This window comes from Bos grunniens, chromosome 8 (assembly GCF_055505025.1).
Source record: "Bos grunniens cultivar Pamir isolate PY7600 chromosome 8, Bosgru_T2T1.0, whole genome shotgun sequence".
NCBI classification, from domain to species: domain Eukaryota; kingdom Metazoa; phylum Chordata; class Mammalia; order Artiodactyla; family Bovidae; genus Bos; species Bos grunniens.
In genome coordinates, this window is record NC_141172.1 from 39766748 (window position 1) to 39788264 (window position 21517).

General features: G+C 36.3%; 1 protein-coding gene across 11 annotated transcripts in view; it reads left to right on the plus strand.

Moving 5' to 3' along the window:
* The window catches only part of RFX3 (regulatory factor X3), a 594837-nt gene that overhangs the window by 446017 nt on the left and 127303 nt on the right, over positions 1-21517 (plus strand). For all 11 annotated transcript variants that reach the window (XM_086415305.1, XM_086415304.1, XM_086415310.1 and 8 more), the window contains one exon: positions 17122-17219. In XM_086415305.1, coding sequence (XP_086271431.1) covers positions 17122-17219 — 98 coding nt within the window. The remainder of the gene's footprint in view (positions 1-17121; positions 17220-21517) is intronic.

The window sequence follows — 21517 nt, forward strand, 5'->3', positions numbered from 1 at the left end:
CAACACCCTGCTGAAGAACCAACAAATCACAGAAGAAATCAAAAAAGAAATCAAAATTTGCATAGAAACGAATGAAAATGAAAACACAACAACCCAAAACCTGTGGGACACAGTAAAAGCAGTCCTAAGGGGAAAGTTCATAGCAATACAGGCACACCTCAAGAAACAAGAAAAAAGTCAAATAAATAACCTAACTCTACACCTAAAGCAACTAGAAAAGGAAGACATGAAGAACCCCAGGGTTAGTAGAAGGAAAGAAATCTTAAAAATTAAAGCAGAAATAAATGCAAAAGAAACAAAAGAGACCATAGCAAAAATCAACAAAGCCAAAAGCTGGTTCTTTGAAAGGATAAATAAAATTGATAAACCATTAGCCAGACTCATCAAGAAACAAAGGGAGAAAAATCAAATCAATAAAATTAGAAATGAAAATGGAGAGATCACAACAGACAACACAGAAATACAAAGGATCATAAGAGACTATTATCAACAATTATATGCCAATAAAATGGACAACGAGGAAGAAATGGACAAATTCTTAGAAAAGTACAACTTTCCAAAACTCGACCAGGAAGAAATAGAAAACCTTAACAGACCCATCACAAACACGGAAATTGAAACTGTAATCAAAAATCTTCCAGCAAACAAAAGCCCAGGTCCAGACGGCTTCACAGCTGAATTCTACCAAAAATTTAGAGAAGAGCTAACACCTATCCTGCTCAAACTCTTCCAGAAAATTGCAGAGGAAGGTAAACTTCCAAACTCATTCTATGAGGCCACCATCACCCTAATACCAAAACCTGACAAAGATCCCACAAAAAAAGAAAACTACAGGCCAATATCACTGATGAATATAGATGCAAAAATCCTAAACAAAATTCTAGCAATCAGAATCCAACAACACATTAAAAAGATCACACACCATGACCAAGTGGGCTTTATCCCAGGGATGCAAGGATTCTTCAATATCCGCAAATCAGTCAATGTAATACACCACGTTAACAAATTGAAAAACAAAAACCATATGATTATCTCAATAGATGCAGAGAAAGCCTTTGACAAAATTCAACACCCATTTATGATAAAAACTCTCCAGAAAGCAGGAATAGAAGGAACATACCTCAACATAATAAAAGCTATATATGACAAACCCACAGCAAACATTATTCTCAATGGTGAAAAATTGAAAGCATTTCCTCTAAAGTCAGGAACAAGACAAGGGTGCCCACTTTCACCATTACTATTCAACATAGTTTTGGATGTTTTGGCCACAGCAATCAGAGCAGAAAAAGAAATAAAAGGAATCCAAATTGGAAAAGAAGAAGTAAAACTCTCACTATTTGCAGATGACATGATCCTCTACATAGAAAACCCTGAAGACTCCACCAGAAAATTACTAGAACTAATCAATGATTATAGTAAAGTTGCAGGATATAAAATCAACACACAGAAATCCCTGGCATTCCTATACACTAATAATGAGAAAACAGAAAGAGAAATTAAGGAAACAATTCCATTCACCATTGCAACGAAAAGAATAAAATACTTAGGAATATATCTACCTAAAGAAACTAAAGACCTATATATAGAAAACTATAAAACACTGGTGAAAGAAATCAAAGAGGACACTAATAGATGGAGAAATATACCATGTTCATGGATTGGAAGAATCAATATAGTGAAAATGAGTATACTACCCAAAGCAATTTATAGATTCAATGCAATCCCTATCAAGCTACCAACAGTATTCTTCACAGAGCTAGAACAAATAATTTCACAATTTGTATGGAAATACAAAAAACCTCGAATAGCCAAAGCGATCTTGAGAAAGAAAAATGGAACTGGAGGAATCAACCTACCTGACTTCAGGCTCTACTACAAAGCCACAGTTATCAAGACAGTATGGTACTGGCACAAAGACAGAAATATAGATCAATGGAACAAAATAGAAAGCCCAGAGATAAATCCACGCACATATGGACACCTTATCTTTGACAAAGGAGGCAAGAATATACAATGGATTAAAGACAATCTCTTTAACAAGTGGTGCTGGGAAATCTGGTCAACCACTTGTAAAAGAATGAAACTAGAACACTTTCTAACACCATATACAAAAATAAACTCAAAATGGATTAAAGATCTCAACGTAAGACCAGAAACTATAAAACTCCTAGAGGAGAACATAGGCAAAACACTCTCCAACATACATCACAGCAGGATCCTCTATGACCCACCTCCCAGAATATTGGAAATAAAAGCAAAAATAAACAAATGGGACCTAATTAAACTTAAAAGCTTCTGCACATCAAAGGAAACTATTAGCAAGGTGAAAAGACAGCTTTCAGAATGGGAGAAAATAATAGCAAATGAAGCAACCGACAAACAACTAATCTCAAAAATATACAAGGAACCAGAAATCAAATTGCCAACATCCGTTGGATCATAGAAAAATCAAGAAAGTTCCAGAAAAACATCTACTTCTGCTTTATTGGCTATGCCACAGCTATTGACTGTGTGGATCACAAACTGGAAAACTCTTAAAGAGATGGGAATACCAGACCACCTGACCTGCCTCCTGAGAAATCTGTACGCAGGTCAAGAAGCAACAGTTAGAACTGTACATGAAACAGCAGACTGATTTGAAATTGGAAAAGGAGTACATCAAGGCTGTATACTGTCACCCTGCTTATTTAACTTACGTGCAGAGTACACATGTGAAATGCTGGGCAGGATGAAGCACAATCTGCAATCAAGATTGCCAGGAGAAATATCAATAACCTCAGATATGCAGATGACACCACCCTTATGTCAGAAAACGAAGAGGAACTGAAGAGCCTCTTGATGAAAGTGAAAAAGGAGAGTGAAAAACTGGCTTAAAACTCAACATTCAGAAAACTAAGATAATGTCATCTGATCCTATCACTTCATGGCAAATAGATGGGGAAACAATGGAAACAGGTACAGATTTTATTTTCTTGGCCTCCTAAATCACAAAATTAAAAGATGCTTGCCATGAAATTAAAGACGCTTGCTCCTTGGAAGAAAAGCTATGACTGACCTAGACAGCATATTAATAAGCTGAGACATTAATTTGCCAACAAAGGTAGGTCTATCTAGTCAAAGCTATGGGTTTTCCAGTAGTCACGTATGAATGTGGAGTAGTACCATAAAGAAGGCTGAGCGCCAAAGAATTGATGCTTTTGAACTGTGGTTTTGGAGAAAACTCTTGAGAGTCCCTTGGATTGCAAGGAGATCAAATCAGTCAATCCTAAGTGAAATCAGCCCTGAATATTCGTTGAAAGGACTGATGCCGAAGCTGTAGTTCTAATAATTTGGCCACTTGGTGCAAATAGTTGACTCATTGCAAAAGACCCTGATGCTGGAAAAGATTGAAGACAGGAGGAGAAGGGGACGACAGAGGATTAGATGGTTGGATGGCATCACTGACTTGATGGACTGAGTTTGAGTAAGCTCCAGGGGTTGGTGATGGACACAGAAGCCTGGCATGCTGCAGTCCATGGGGTCGCAGAGTCAGACACAACTGAGCGACTGAACGGAACTGAACTGTTGGAGAAATGCATTTTGTCTTACAGTTGGTTAGTCATTATGTCCAGGAACAGGAATAGCTGGGAGTATGAGCATGAAGTGGGAGGAGCCTGGTGGGCTGCAGTCCATAGAATCGGAAAGAGTCAGACATGACTGAGTGACTTAAACACAAACAGTCACATTTTACTCTGATTATTCTTTTTGTTTGAGTCTTATGCAGCCGTATTTATGTATAACTTCTATTGTAATAGTATTAAAATAAATGAAATATTGCTAAAAAGTAAGTGATACACCAAATTTCCTTCAAAACTAACTTGACTCTTGCTATGGTAGTATTATGGCTATTGTACTCATTTAGGAATTTATGTAAGTAATAAGTTGATACAATGAAGCAACTAATTGATTGAATTCTGTATGAAATGTAAAGTTCTCTAAATTGGAAAGCCTTTTGGTGGTCATTATTAAGAGTATGATTTATTGTGTTTGATATGTAGTAGAATATTTTCAAGTTTCATTTTTTGCAAACTGATTAATGGATTTTTATTTTTTGCAGAATCCACTATATTTTTATATACTAGTTTTCTATAAAATTACTAACATTAATTTAATAAAGAGAACATTATGTTTCTACCTAAAGTGAAAAAAAAATATGTCCCTTGACATAAATGGAAGAGAAACATAAAGCTGTGTGTGTGTGTGTGTGTTAGTCACTCGGTTGTGTCCTACGCTTTTGACCCCATGGACCACCAGGGTCCTCTGTCCATGGGATTCTCCAGGCAAGAATACTGGAGTGGGTAGCCATTTCCTTCTCCAGGGGATCTTTCCAACCCAGGGATTGAACCTAGGTCTCCTGCATTGCAGGCAGATTCTTTACCATCTGTGCTACATAAAATGAAATACTTTATGATTTGGCTAAATGCTTTTGCTTGACAACATCCAACACTGGAGCATAATTTCCAGAATCAGAGGTGGTAAGACTGGAATGGGTGAATTTAACTCAGATGACCATTATATCTACTAATATGGACAAGAATCCCTTAGAAGAAATGGAGTAGCCATCATAGTAAACAAGAGTCTGAAATGCAGTACTTGGATGCAATCTCAAAAATGACAGTGATCTCTGTTCATTTCCAAGGCAAACCATTCAATATCATAGTAATCCAAGTCTGTGCCCCACCAGTAATGCTGAGGAAGCTGAAGTTGAATGGTTCTATAAAGACCTACACGACCTTATAGAACTAACACCCAAAAAATATGTCCTTTTCATCAGAGGGCCTGGAATGTAAAAGTAGGAAGTCAAGAAACACCTGGAGTAACAGGCAAATTTGGCCTTGGAGTATAGAATGAAGCAGGGCAAAGGCTAGTAGAGTTTTGCCAAGAGAACACACTGGTCATAGCAAAAACCCTGTTCCAACAATACAAGAGAACACTCTACACATGGACATCACCAGATGGTCAACACAGAAATCAGATTGGTTATATTCTTTGCAGCCAAAGATGGAGAAGCTCTATACAGTCAGCAAAAACAAGACCGGGACCTGACAGTAGCTCAGATCATGAACTCCTTATTTATTGCCAGATTCAGACTTAAATTGAAGAAAGTAGGGAAAACCTCTAGGCCATTCAGGTATGACCTAAATGAAATCTCTTATGATTATACAGTGGAAGTGACAAATAGATTCAGGGGACTAGATGTGATAGACAGTGCCTGATTAACTATGGACAGAGAATCGTGACATTGTACAGGAGGCAGTGATCAAGACCATCTGCAAGAAAAAGTTATGCAAAAAAGGTAAATGGCTGTCTGAGGAGGCCTTACAAATAGCTGTGAAAAGAAAGGAAGTGAAAAGCAAAGGAGAAAAGGAAAGATATACCCGTTTGAATGCAGAGTTCCAAAGAATAACAAGCACAGTTAAGAAAGCCTTCCTCAGTGATCAGTGCAAAGAAATAGAGGAAAACAACAGAATGGGAAAGACTAGAGATCTCTTCAAGAAAATTAGAGATACCAAGGGAACATTTCATGCAAATATGGGCACAATAAAGGACAGAAATGGTATGGACCTAACAGAAGCAGAAGATATTAAGAAGAGGTGGCAAGAATACACTGAAGAACTATACAAAAAATACCTTCATGACCCAGATAATCACAATGGTGTGATCACTCACCTAGAGCCAGACATCCTGGAATGTGAAGTCAAGTGGGCCTTAGGAAGCATCACTATGAACAAAGCTAGTGGAGCTGATGGAATTCCAGTTGAACAATTTCAAGTCATAAAAGATGATGCTGTGAAAGTGCTACACTCAAAATGCCAGCAAGTTAGGAAAACGCAGTAGTGGCCACAGGAGAGGAAAAGGTCAGTTTTCATTCCAATCCCAAAGTGAGGCAATGCCAAAGAATGTTCAAACTACCGCACAATTGCATTCATCTCACATGCTAGAAAAGTAATGCTCAAAATTCTCCAAGCCAGGCTTCAACCGTACGTGAACCTTGAACTTCCAGATGTTGAAGCTGGTTTTAGAAAAGGCAGAAGAACGAGAAATCAAATTGCCAACATTCAGTGGATCATCAAAAAAGTGCGAGAATTCCAGAAAAGCATCTATTTCTGCCTTATTGACTATGGCAAAGCCTTTGACAGTGTGGATCACAACAGACTGTGGAAAATTCCTAAAGAGATGGGAATACCATACCACCTGACCTGCCTCCTAAGAAATCTGTATGCAGGTCAGGAAGCAACAGTTAGAACTTGACATGGAACAACAGACTCATTCCAAATAGGAAAAGGAGTACATCAAGGCTGTATGCTGTCACCCTGCTTATTTAACTTACATGCAGAGTACATCATGAGAAATGCCGGACTGGATGAAGCCCAAGCTGGAATCAAGATTGCTGGGAGAAATATCAATAACTTCATATATGCAGATGACACCAACCTTATGTCACAAAGCAAAGAAGAACTAAAGGGCCTCTTGATGAAAGTGGAAGAGGAGAGTAAAAAATTTGGCTTAAAACTCAACAATCAGAAAACTATGACAATGTCATCTGAACCTATCACTTTATGGCAAATAGATGGGGAAATAATAGTAGACTTTATTTTGGTGGGCTCCAAAATCACTGCAAATGGTGACTGCAGTGAAATTAAAAGACACTTGCTCTTTGGAAGAAAAGTTATGACCAACCTAGACAGCATATTAAAAAACAGGGACATTAACTTGCCAACAAAGGTCTGTCTAGTCAAGGCTGTGGTTTTCCCAGTCGTCACGTATGGATGTGAGAGTTGGACTATAAAGAAAGCTGAGCACTGAAGAAGTGATGCTTTTGAACTGTGGTGTTGGAGAAGACTCTTGAGAGTCCCTTGGACTGCAAGGAGATCCAACCAGTCCATTCTAAAGGAGATCAGTCCTAAATATTCATTGGAAGGACTGATGTTGAAGCTGAAGCTCCAATGCTTTGGCCACTTGATGCGAAGAACTGACTTATATGAAATGACCCTGATGCTGGGCAAGATGAAGGAGGCAGGAGAAGGGAACGACAGAGGATGAGATGGTTAAATGGCATCACGAACTCAATGGACATGAGTTTGAGTAAACTCCGGGAGTTGGTGATGGACAGGGATGCCTGGCATGCTTTAGTCCATCAAGTTGCAACGAGTCAGACATGATGAGCAACTGAAACGAAATAATGAGGCCTTTTCCTTGACATATCAGGATGCATCAAAGATCATTGAAAATGGAATAAATTCTTAGCATATGTTTTATAGTCATTTACTATCTTACCCTTGTATCACTAGTATTATTAATCCCATATTTGCAGAAACACTGGTATTTTAGAAAGAATTCTAAGATTGGATTCATAATCAAATCACTGTTACCTGTCAGACCATATCTTTCGGTTGTCACTATATGTTGTACTTATATCAGCATTTATAAAATGGGGGCAAAAATGCCTATCACCTTTAATTCATCTTAGAATATTTGTGAGGAACAAATGAAATAATATTGCATGTCACTATTAATAGTTTCAGTGCTAGTTTAACAATCATATATAACTAAGGAATTCTGCTCTTTTATGTTACAGTGCTTTGTCTGCCAACACTTAAGTTTAATAATTTATTCTGTTAATTTCGTGTACTCCTCCCAAAGGGAATCAACATCTGTCCTATCTTGTAAATATACTTTATTACCATAGACACTCGATGCACATATGAGTTTGAACCTATGCAGTCTCACCATAGAATACATTCAAAATACATATTCTAATGGTGAGTCTCGAGTTGTGAAATGTATTTTGTGCAGTTAGATTTTCTGATGTGCTGCTTACATTTATTGATATTCTAAGTTTCTATAGATTCTATAGTAGATTGACTTTTTACTAGAAAGACTGAAGTAGTCTCCCATTCCAAAGTCTTCTAATATGGCAGTGAGATTGGTATACTGAGCTCATTTGCCCCATCAGGTCACCAGAGTGTTATTTACTAAATTTCTTCCCCTAGAAATTATTACTTAGTTTAGTAGGATCTTATTGGTCTGTCCTGCTGGGCCCCAAGGAAAATAATGTTTACTGTTGTAATCATGACAGAAAATGTTCCTCACTTGTAGGAAGTAGTTGTTACTTTGTTCTTTTTGAATCACAAAAGTAGGTTTATATATTTTATGAAATATCTATCAAATTTGTTATTGAGAAATCCTTATAAGCTGAATCTTCTCTTAGCCACATCCCTGCTCCCAGAAACACTTCTACTCTCGTCTTCGGGAACTTGCTTCACCTTTACCAGATAAATTCTATTCTTTGAAGCTAACTAGGTATTTTGGGGGTAGATAGATGGTAGGCAGTTGGGGTGATTTATTGAAATAATTCACTCCCTATTGATTCTCTCATTTTCATGTGGTCAGAAGTATAAGAAAGTAAGCCAGGACCTTAACACTGTATTATTAGCTTTCATATGACTCTATTTGAAGTCCAAGTATAATAATAATTTTCATAATAAGTTTAATTTGCCTGTAACAATCATATAATTTTAGTAAATAGTTCCTATACATTTGTTTACCTCTAGTCCTGTTGATAAAGCAGGCTTCGTGATGTTTGTTGGATCTGAATGTGCTAGAAGCATCTTTTATTTACATAGAGTCTGCTATAAGAAAAGTATATCCAAAAATCTGAATGTTTCAGGAAAAAAAAAGTGCTACATAGTTTTTAAGTGAGATTCAATTAACACAGGAAGAGTGAGTATCCTATTTAAATTTTACAGTGTAAATGAACAGATTCCATTTTCTGCATAAAATGAACTCTGTCATTTAAATAAACAATATCCTATTTTCCAACAGTTCATGTTCATCACATTCTTTGAAGTGGGGGGCTACCAGTCTTAGAAGATAAAACAGGAATTTTATAGTTATCATTGAATATCCCAGGAAGAACTTTGGAAATTAACAGTAAAGATCTAGGGAAACTGCTTGTTCTTAGCAAACATAAGGAGAATATTTAAGTAGTAATTTTTTAACCTGTCCTGTCACTTAACCATGCTTTTTGTTCACCATGATCTTGTGATCAAAATGTATAACCATCCGGTACCTGCAGATGAACTTTGAACATTCATAATATTTGTGGGATTCTTTCTTGGCAAGATTGATTAAACACCTCTGTAATATATGATTACTTTTTAATTTTAACCAAGACTGAAAACAATGGTTTTAGGTTTTTGATTTCTGTTCCCATAACCATGCTTCTAAAGAAATTGTTGTTGTTGCATCTTTTTGAGGCATCTTTTTGATTACAGTCCTAATGCTGTAGTCATTGAACTTTTTGACTATGTTTCCACATTCCCTTCAATTCCCTACAGTTTACCTCATCCAGAATTATTGATTTAGTTCTTTCTGTTTTCTCACAAAGTGGCTTTTCTAATTAACTCTCTGCTGCTACTCTGTATGTCTTACTTCCCCTCTGCCCTTTTGTTAATACCTGTTCCAGTGTTGATCTTTTTCTTTCTGCCTCACTTTTGGTCAGTCACATAGCAGTCTCTAACCTAGCTGTTCTAATATCCCCTGTTTTTAATCTTCTGAGAGCTCTTTCATATCTCTAGTGGGTTTATTAAAGTCATCTTAATGCAGTTTTTGACAGTTCTCAGTACTAAAGTTAGACGTTTGGTGCCAGCCACATGTGTAAGGAGTGCTTTTATACAAGAAAGGCAATGAATATCTTGACATGATAAAGACATTTTTAGAGACTAGTATTATTCTTTACTGTCTAATAAGCTTGACAATTATAAATGATTTCATTTACTGTTGAAAAGGATTACTGTTTTGAAGTGTGATTCATTTTATTTTTCTTGTAGCACATCCAAAACAACATATTGTATAAATTTGTCCTCAAAATATACTAATTGATTCTGTTGAACCAGCACATTTTCCCGTAGTATGTAGTTTGTTTTGGTATTCACTTCTTTTTGTAAACAGTAAGAATTATAAAAATGCAGTAAAATAAGGAAAGTCATTTGTCACACTACATTTGAATAGTCATGAGGTGCTTCCATTTAAGTGTGTGTTAGTAAGAGTATTAAGTTGCTTAATTCATCTAGTGTATAAATGTATGTACATTGTTACATATATTTATATTTGGGGGATTTTTTTTCCCTTCAGTTGACAAAAAATGGATGAATTTCTTGTGCAGAATGTTATGGTTTCACTTCATTCCCACCACCATTCTGGTATGTATTATGTAGCCTTTTAAAAATTAACCCAAGGTCATTTTTATTAAATAAACAATTAATTGTAGAAATTGTTGGTTTATTTCTATTAATTCCATCTCTTTTCAGTATTTTTACCAATTTGTTGTTTATTAAAATTCAAGTGGTGAAAATTATTTGTTCATCCTCTTTGGAAACACTTCTGAGAATTTATCTTGGAAATACAATAAAATTAAGAGAAAATTAATTTCCTGTAGGGTTTTTTTTAATTATCTGCCTTTCCCCTGAGGACTTGGGTAGGGTAGGCGGTAAAATGTGACACTTTATAGATTTCACAGAGACGGATGGAAAATACTGTTACTGGGAATAGTAATAACATGCTTACAGGATGCTCGTTTTCCTTTCTTTCAGCATTGCTAACCTGAACAGTTCCTGCACTGCGATTGGCAAACAAAATAGAAAATGAACTTACAAAAGATAGCAATTTAGTAAATATTTGAACAGAAATTAATGTTTAACAAAAAGATGGTATAAAATAATATTTGAACAAATTTGAGATCACAGTTAATTACTTTTGGAAAAAGAAAATAGCATGCAACTTCCTTTTAAAATTTTACCTTTGGTCTTTAATGACACATTAAAGGGCATTAAAAGTAATCACATCAGTTCACTTTGGAATCATGAGCATTTCTTGGTGTTTTTTTAAGAAATGAATATATATCCACATTTAGAAGATATTATAAACTGTGCAAATATTCACTGAGCATTTCCTTTGCTAGGTACAGAGTGTTATTTAATTATTATGCAATATATATTGTATAAAGGTGTTGGGTTTTGGGAAATGTATCAAAATATACAAAATGCTCTGCATGTGCATTTCCATCCTGTGACTGGATTTATAAGTCTCGATAGAGGTATTTTGTAGATATGTCTCTCTTCCTAGATCTGAATAATTTTGAGATATGAAGCGAGCATTTCTGCACCTCTCCAGTGACCTTTAACTATATGATAGAGCTCCACTTTCCCCTCCCCCACAAAGGAAAGACAGTCAAATAACCCTCAACTAAAAATTAAAAGGACCTTAATTTTTCATTGGTGAAATGAGACGTACAGACCTAAGGTAGTTATTTTTCCTTTCTCCTTTCTTTTTCTGCCTTTTTACTCCTCTTTTACTTCCTTCACTGTCATTATACCTTGAAAAAATACCTTATCAAACTGTAGGCAATTCCATTTCTCATCACTAATTTGTTTCAAGGCCTCTTCAGCCTAGTTTGTAATGATTAGTCTGGATAATAAGGAAAATTGTGTTACCTCCAATATATGCTATAATTCATTATTTTTAGTGTTTTTCTATTTTCTATTAAGTAAATAGGTCTTCTATTTACTTCATCAGTTCTTTAACTTAGTAGATAATGCAAAGAATTATGCCCTATTTTTACACTGTACAGTTACGTCTCAGTGTAATCAAGAGCCATATTTATGTATTGATGTCTTAGATGAGTTAGCCAGCATCTACTCAGAATTCTTTTCTAAGACTCATGACACTTTGAGTTTCATTTCTACTTTAATTATAGAATTTCATGATTTAAAGGAATTCTTGATGAACATTTATTGTACATATTTATGGCTGAAACCAAGTGGAATATAAAGATGAAAATTACACAGAAGTAGAAGACAAGATTCTTATTTCAAAGTATTTAATAATGTCTCTCATTATTCAAAATGTATTATAATTATCATATATGCCTTATGACATGCTTTGTGTTTGTATTTAGTAGCTTTGGATTCTCACAAAAATTCTTTTTGACAGAGTAGATATAGTTTTTCTTTACACACAAAGAAATTATTAGTTAAAAAAATGAATTGACTCCCCCAATATATAAACAGCAAGTGTCAGCATAAAGACCTAAAATGAGTTCTCCTATTTCCAAATTAACTGAATTTGCAACCATTCCGTATTGGCCTCCACAAAGGAAACTAGCTAACATTCGATTCTTTCAGTTTTTGCTTCATGTTATTTTGAAACTGTTGTTAGATGCAAAGACATATAGGATGTGTTATTTATTCTTGGTAATATTTTGATTAAATTTCCATCCTTTTCTTTGGTAGTATTGGTTGTCTTGAAGTCTACTCTGACTGATGTTAACATAGCTACTCTTTCTTGTGATTGGTGTTTGCTGAAGGCTGTCTTTTTATATCCTTTTATTTTTAACCTGTCTTTGTATATTTAAAGTGTGTTCTGGTGGAGAGTATATAGTTAGAGTTTACATTTTTACCCATTATGACAATCAAGATTTAAACTGAGTATAATTTCTTTTGTGCTATTTTTGTCATACTTACATTTTATTTCTGCATATGTGATAAACCCTGTTATATGCATATTGTTATTTTTACTCTGCACAGGCAGTTATCTTTTATAGAAATTAAAAGATGAGAAAATAATCAAAATTACCTTACCTACAAATTTACCATCTAATGCTCCTCATTTCTTGTGTAAGTCCCATTTTCCATCTGAAATTGTTTTTCTTTAGTCCAAAACTCTCTTTTGTTCCCTCCAGTTCCCTTCACTGGAGGTCTGGTAGAGCAGAATGAATGATCTTAGTTTTTGTCTAAGAAAGGATTTTCTCTTTATTTTTGAAGAATATTTCACTGGTTATGGGATTCTTGATTGAAGTTTTTCTCTCCCTGCATTAAATACATGCTATTTGATTATCTTAGGCTTGTATTTTTTGACTGGGAAGTTTTCAGTCATTTTAATACCTGTTGCCTTGTGTACAATGTATCTGTTTTCTATCTGCTTAGGAATTTTTCTCCTTTAGCACTTTAATTATAATGCACTTTACTGTGGTTTTCATTTGTCTATACATTGTCTTGTATATTAAGCTTCTTAGATCTGTGTTTATAGTTTTAATAAAATTGTAAGTTTATACCACTCTTCCTTCAAATATATTTTCTGTTCTTCCTCTTCTGGGACTATAGTTACATTGTTTAGACTACTTGATATTTTTCCACTTTTCTCTGTTCTTCATTATTTCTTTTTTTCTGTTCTCCAAATAGTTTTTATTGCTGGGTTTTCATCTTAACTTGTCTTTTCTTCTGCATTATGTAATCTCTCTATTCCATTGAGCAAATTTTTCATTTCAGATACTGTATTTTTCAACTCCACAAATTTGACTCAGCTCATTACGTGTTCTTTCTTTCTTACCATATTTGCATTTTCCTTTAAATCTCAAGGCTATTTAAGAATAGTTATTTTAACATCTCTCTGCCACTTCTTATCTTTCATTTCTAGATTTGTTTCTATTGATTGATTTTCTTCCTCATTAGCGAACACATTTTCCTGCTTCTTCATATGTCATAATTTTTTTTTTTTGAATGCTGGACACTGTGATTCTTATGGTTTTATATGTCTGGATTTTTGATATCTTCCTTTACAAGTGTTAAATTTAGTTCCATATAGGCAGTTACTTGTGGATATTATCAAGGCTTTTCTTTTAGATTTGTTAGGATGGACCTAAAGTAGTTTTTGAGACATAGGAGATGCAGGTTTGATCCCTAGATCGAGAAGATCCCCTGGAGGAGGGCATGGTGACCCACTCCAGTATTCTTCCCTGGAGAATCCCATGGACACAGAAGCTGGGTAGGCTGTGGTTGATAGGGTTGCAAAGAGTTGGACACGACTGAAGCAAGTTAGCACGCACGCAAAGTAGTTTTATTCTAGACGTAGTTTAGTCCTTTTATCAATACTATGGCTCTTCCCTCTGGTGTTTCTACAGAGTGTCCTAGCTGTTCAGTAAGGTCATGACACGATGGATGGTCAGAACTTATATTTCTCTGTCCCTGCACATGTGCAGCTTAGTATTTGGCATCAAGGGGATCTCTACAAACATTTCTGGATCTATTTCTCTACCTAACTTGCTTTCTGATACTGTCCTCAAACTTCAGGTGACTCAGCCTTCCCCAAATTCAGTATCTCCTCACCTCATTGAGGTCACGATGCTCTGCTTTGTTTCTCCATTCCTCCTCTATATTCTGCATCCTGGTCTCCAAGATCATCATAGGGTTCACTGTATTTGTTTTCCTTCTGTTAAGGAACAGAATCGCATGATGCCTTTTTGTTGAATGACTGAAAATACTGTTTTACACATTTTCTCTACTTTTCTACTTGTCTCCGGGGGGCGGGGGGGGGGGATTTCCAGTAGTATTTACTCCATCGTGGCCAGAAGTGGAAGTCCTTTCATATATTGAGATATATAAAATACAGAAGTGAATTCATAAAGGATGTTAGTGATTTCTTCTCTCCCATCTCATTTAATGTTGCTCAGTAAAGTAACCATTTTTAGAAATTTAGTGTGCATTCTTCTATCTTCCTTTATATATTGAAGCATATTTGTATGCACATGTGCCCATATATGCAGATATATATGTAAATCAAGTTACATTGTAAGTCTCTGGAGAAGGAAATGACAAGTCACTCCAGTGTTCTTGCCTGGAAAATCCCATGGAGAGAGGAGCCTGGTGGGCTACAGTTCATGGGGTTGCAAAGAGTTGGACACAACTGAGTGACTGAGCACACACTGTTAAGTATTTTTCAGCAACATTTTCACTTAGAATATGTCTTAGAGATCTTACTAATATAGTATATATTAATCTTAATTTATTCTTTTATTGGGCTTCCCTGATGGCTTAGAGGGTAAAGCATCTGCCTGCAATGCGGGAGACCCGGGTTCAATCCCTGAGTCCGGAAGATCCCCTGGAGAAGGAAATGGCAACCCACTCCAGTACTCTTGCCTGGAAAATCCCATGGATGGAGGAGCCTGGGAGGCTGCAGTACATGGGGTTGCAAAGAGTCGAACACGACTGAGCAACTTCACTTCACATTCTTTTATTATCAACCATATATTCTATAGAATGCTCTTCTATATTTAATTACTCCACTTTTGTAGTCATTAAGGCTTTTCCTTCTTATTGTTCTTATAAGCTGTATTTTTAAAAATAATACTGTACAGCAACTCTTTATATGATGAATATTTCTGTAGAAGAAATCACAAAGGTGTCAAACAGTTTGCCTGTTGGTAAATTTCTTTCCCAAGCAGTTTTTACATATTTATATTACAACTAAAACAGAAGACCCAGGGTTTTTTAAAAAATGGTTGATTTCAGATCTAGGATAGATCTGAGAATTAAGAAAGATTCCTGTGGTCATGAAGGCACTGCTGTGTGTGCTGTGCTTAGTCGCTCAGTCATCCAAATCTTTGCGACCCCATGGACTGCAGCCTGGAAGCTTCTCTGTCCATGGGGATTCTCCAGGCAAGAATACTGGAGTGGTTTGCTATGCCCTCCTCTAGGGGATCTTCCCAACCCAGGGATCAAACCCAGGTCTCCTGCATTGTGGATTCTTTACTGCCGGAGCCACCAGGGAAGCCCCCATGAAGGCACTACCAGTAGTCAAAGGTGGGACAGTTGTAGGGGAAAAAACGATTGATGGGTTAAATATATATATAATATGTTCAAAAGCTAAAAATCTTAAGGGATACAAGCAAGATCAAACTGAAAACAACACTGGCCACCTTGGGGAGGGAGCTAAGGGAATAAAATCATTATTCTGAGTAGTGATAAATAGTGAAGTCATACATTTATCCTATTCTTCCTATACAAACTTTAATTCAGAGTAATCAAATACTAATAAGAATTCTTTTATAGAATTCTATTCATAAATGAAGAGAGAATAGCAGAATCAGATTACCACAAGTTTGAAGCCTTTTATTAATTAAAGTAATTGCTACAGAAAATGATGATTAGTGACTAGTGATATCCTCAAGTAAACATGGATAGGAAACATTGTAACCAGTGAAACCAGCTGACAACACCTGAAGCTCTTGATCAAATTATACTGCAGAATGAGAGACAACCAGCTGTTCAATGGCAACTTATATGATTCAATAGTACACAGCTTTTTCAAAATTGAATCTGATCAGGGTTCCTGATCTAACTATTCACTTGTAGGAAATACAGAAGATAGAGGAATTTATTAAGTGACATCTCAGGGATGCTATTAGGCAAATTTAGCATTCTAGAAATTCTAGTAGATAACTGATCTAGTTTTTTCAGTCACAAATAACTAACAGTCAAATATAAAAAGGATGGGAAACTGTTAGAGACTAAAAGAGAAAGAAAGGAAATATCAACCAAATGTAACGGGTAGACCTTGTTTGGATCTGGTTTGAGCAAGCCAACTTTTAAGAAAACATTGGAATAATCAGAGACATTTGAACAATCAGGGTTTTATATGATATTAAGGAACTGTTAATGTTTTATTTATGATGTTAGTATTGTATTCATGTTAACAGTAGTTCTTTTCTCTTAAGAAAAAATGAAATATTACCAATGAAATGCTGTAAGTTCTACACTTGTTTTTAAATAATCCTGTGAGAGGCTGAAGAGGAAGATCTGGTGACAGTTGTTTATGTTGGATGATGAGTACATGGGGTTTATTATAGTATTTTTTTCTACGTATAAGTATTTGAACTTTTCCACTGTGAATTTTTTAACTAAAAAATAAATGTAGCATTCACAAGCCAGGTTGAAGAGAATTTCATCAACCATCAAAATAAGTGTGGAGCTTTCAGAATTTTCACTCTAAACACTTGAAGTGTGTATATACATACATACTTGCAAGAACATTACAGAATTTATTCAGCATAAATGCTACATTTGATTTGGCCCTTTGGACCCAGCACGTACTTAGGCTGAAATTGGCATGAACCTAACAGTTTTCATTATAAAGCATTCTTGGGTTTATCGGTACCCTAGAAAACCCTTTGCAGTAGCCCTGGCACTGCGCCTGCACTCTGTCACAGGCACCTCTCATTGGGTCCTCCTATTTGCTTTCCAGGTGCAGCAGGTGCAGACCGTGCAGCAGGTGCAGCATGTCTACCCAGCTCAGGTGCAGTACGTGGAGGGGAGTGACACTGTCTATACCAATGGAGCAATGTAAGTTCATATGGGGGAGTCGTCCTCATTCCCCTCTCGGAGAAAAGGAATGCACTTCCTGACACCTTCTGCCCATCCCAAGTTATTTCCTTGCTTTCATAGTACTTTTTTTTTTTTTTTAACCAGAGTACAATTATTGAACTTAAACTGGTGTTTTGAGCCTTGTTTATGTTTGTTAAAAATGTGTTCATTTTCCTCAGTAGAATATTTTAAAAGTATTTTGACATTTCTACCCCAGTAAAATATTTTAAAATTTTAAATTGTTGTACCCATGAATGGTTTTCTCTAGGTTGAAAAAAACATATCCCCTTGTTGGTGATTTCTGTATCATAATATAACCTTCTAAAATCCATGCTTTTTGTTTTTATCAATAAGGTGAATTTTTGTGTGTCTTCTGTAAAGTAATATAAATCTACTGTATTAGTAGATTAGGAGGAGGTTTTTTTTTTTTTTTGGATTTATTAAATGAGGTACTTAACTACTCTATGTAAAAGTGCCAGATACTCAATAAATCTTATTTTCCTGTCTGAAGTTCCCCTTCCTCCCCAACTCTCACTCCATCTCCTTTGCATCAACAATAATGTCAGTTTGTATATTTTTTTCATTAGAGTTTTTCAGCCACTTTGAGATTCAGGATGTTGTTATAAATAAAGGGACTAAGAACTGTTATAAGTCACCACGTTTGTTTTCATTTACCACAGGTTTTTGTTTGCAATCTGTTATATCTCCCGGTCTGAAATGAACTCAGATTCTCTTATTGACTCTTCTGCCCCAGGCTGCTGTGCCTTAGGTTGAGAATCTCTGCTTTCTTAATTCTTACTGCACCTCCTGTTTCCTTGGGTGATTTTATAGACCCCCATGACACCAACCTGTAAGCTCCATGAGGGGCAGGATTTTTGTGTGTTTTTTGTTGTTATTTCACTGCACTAAATCTAACAGCAGAAGTGTGTGTAGTACGTAGAAAGTGCATTTATTCTTATTATAGCTAAACATCTTAAAATCCTGGTTTAACTATTAGTTTTATAATCATGGTCAAGGTACTCAACTATTCTGTGCTTTTATTGTTCTTTCCTGGAAAGTGGGAGGATAATAAACTTACTCTTACTGGATTATTGTGAGGATTTAAGGCAGAGTATGTAAAGCAGCTTGCACAGGACCTGGTTTACAATGGATGATACAAAACTGAAAGTTCTTCACTGATCTTGACTCATTGTCTCTTTTTTCTTATTGCTTTTGGTCACTGAATCTGCATACATCACCACCGCCTTTAGAACCTATATTAGCTATAAAGTAAAATGTGTCTCTCTGTCTTGGTTTTACCCCCCCCCCCTTCTTATCTCCCTGGCTTCATCTTCCATCTGTTCTGGGAACAACCAACTTTGTACTTGTTTCCCCTTTCATGCCTCTGTATTATTGGACACGTGGTTTGTTTCCTCTGCTGGAATATCATTCTCTACTTCTCTCTTCCGTTCCCAAACCACTACACCCAGTATAGCAATATCTTTGTAGACTGACATGTCACATCCTCCTCTGTGTTGTGAACCCTGGCTGTCCTCTGCAGGTAACTTATTTGTCTCCTGTACAGTAAAAATAGCAATGTACCCAGACTCAATGTACACCAGGGACTTCCCTGGTCGCTCAGATGGTAAAGCATCTGTCTACAATGCAGCAGACCTGGGTTCAATCCCTGGGTCAGGAAGATTCCCTGGAGAAGGAAATTGCACCCCACTCCAGTACTCTTGCCTAAAAAACCCCATGGACGGAGGAGCCTGGTGTCCATGGGGTCGCAAAGAGTCGGACACGACTGAGCGACTTCACTTTCACTTTCACCCAGACTCTTAGTTCCACCATGGTGCAACAAATCCTTATATATATTTATCATACTAAGAAGAACTCTTCCTGAATGGGAATTGTTGTCATTTTGTTATTTTATTTACATCAGTTTAGGTGAAGGGCACATAATGAAGGATCAGCACATTTCTGTTACTCTAGTGAATCTATAACACTTTATATATATTAGACACACTGTGAATATTCTTTACCTCTTTGTTGTATAAGGCCAGGACATTCTGGAGCCTGTTTTTGGAATTTCTACCATAAATCTAAACTCTTATTGGCATTTAGACCAAAAAAAAAAAAAAAAATGAGGATGCCTGCCACTTGGTCCTTTATGGTATTAAGGAATATAAATGGGTTTCTAGACACTGCTGGAGGTCACTCAGTTGTATTGTTGCTGCATCCTTGTCTGTAGTATATTTCCTTCCAGAACCTCAGAGTAAAATCATTATATTTTCTACCTTTGTTTGCTGCTGCTGCGTCGCTTCAGTCGTGTCCGACTCTGTGCAACCCCATAGATGGCAGCCAACCAGGCTTCCTGTCCTTGGGATTCTCCAGGCAAGAACTGGAGTGGGTTGCCATTTCCTTCTCCAGTGCATGAAAGTGAAAAGTGAAAGTGAAGTCGCTCAGTCGTGTCTGAATCTAGCAACCCCATGAACTGCAGCTTACCAGGCTCCTCCGTCCACGGGATTTTCCACGCAAAAGTACTGGAGTGGGGTGCCATTGCCTTCTCCAACCTTTGTTTAAGGAAGTACTATTTTCTACCTAGTTTGTTCTCCTAATTCAAAGACATCCTAGGTAATGCCTTAGCAGACCCCACTGGAGGGCTACATTATCACTCTCTATTCCATAACGTTTTACCTTATGTTTATTACTGCAACCAATTAGCTAAGAAACCAAAAAAATATGACAGAGATTTAAACAAATTAGGGCTTTTATTTTTGTCAAAAAAAATCCAGAGTTAGCATATTGTACAAGTAATAGCACTATGTGTGCAAATATAAAATAAGCCTTATTGAAGAGATCTTACAAGGTGGCATACAGCAGATACCTCTAGTAAGACTGGACAATACCGTGGAAATTGCTCCAGTAGATCTCTGGCCTCACAGAGTGCTCCATATTTCTAGGGGGCAGGGGTAGTGAACATTAACTGGTTATTTAGTAGAAAAAACATGGCCTTCTTATCTAGGGAGGAGTGGGTGCCTCTAAAGTTCAGGTCCCCTAGCCTGTTCTTCCATTAGGATTAACTCAGACCACCTGAGCCAGCTTAGTGCTAAGCTACCGAAAGATGACAGGAAATGAGCATTTAGGAACATCCACAACCGTACTTCCTCTCAGTCTGTTGCTGACATTAGCAGCTCAGGGATGTCAGGGCAAAGATTTGCTGGTATGGTAGTAAATCTGCTTTGGTAGCAGCCATCATAGCTGTATTCCAGACAAGAAGACAGAAGGTGGAAAAAGAAGATACATTATATATGTGTATGTACATACGTACATATAAATATGTGTGTACACACACACAGGCTTTCCCAGAAACCCCTAGCTCCATTTTTGTTTATATCTCATTGGCCATAACTCTGTAACAAAGTAATTAGCTGCAGAGGAATCTAGGAATGCAGCTTGGTAGCTTTTGTGTCTATATGGTAGATGACAGCAAAGGAAAAGGATAGTTAGAATGGGTGTTGAGAGAATTAACTCTGTGGTATCTATCAGTCATTTATCATTGGCCCAATGTAGAATAGGGTGATTGCTAGTGAGTGATTTTGTAAAAGATAACACAGCCTGCTTCACTGTCTTCATTTATGGAATATGGAGATAGTTTATCCAAAGTGTTTTGTATAGCTTCTGAGAAATTGAATGAAAACACTCACTAAACATTAGTTATTACCATACAGTTTTGCTCTGTAGTTATTTTTTTCTGAATTCTGCATATTGCCTTGCACCTTTTAAAGCTATCTCACCACTGATAGTAGGGTCTTCTATATGCGTAAATATGAGATAGTGATTCATTCATTCACAAAACCTTAGAAAAACAACATCTCTAAAAGTTGACTCTTTAAAATTATAGGGCCCATTAAGTGCGGAAATAATTCAAAGTAAATATCTTGTGCCAACATATATTTTCTGTGGCCCTCAAACTCAGTTAGTTAGATCATGGCTAATGAGGTCTAGGTCACGAGTTCATTTGCCACAAAGTCCAATTAGCTTTGATCCAGTCTGTGTGCGCCCAGATTATATCCTCAACTCCAGCTAATTATGTCACAAACGTGCACCCTTGGTCAGGATAAAGAAGATGCATCCTTAAAACCTTTCATTACAATTTCAGTTTTGGTGCTTCTGACTAAAGATTCTATAGCATCATTTTCATTTTTACTAAAGAAACATTGTGTTGCCATGAATTACACTCAACATTTTAGTAGCTAGAGGACTATGAACATATTTTTAAAATATAACAAGAAAAT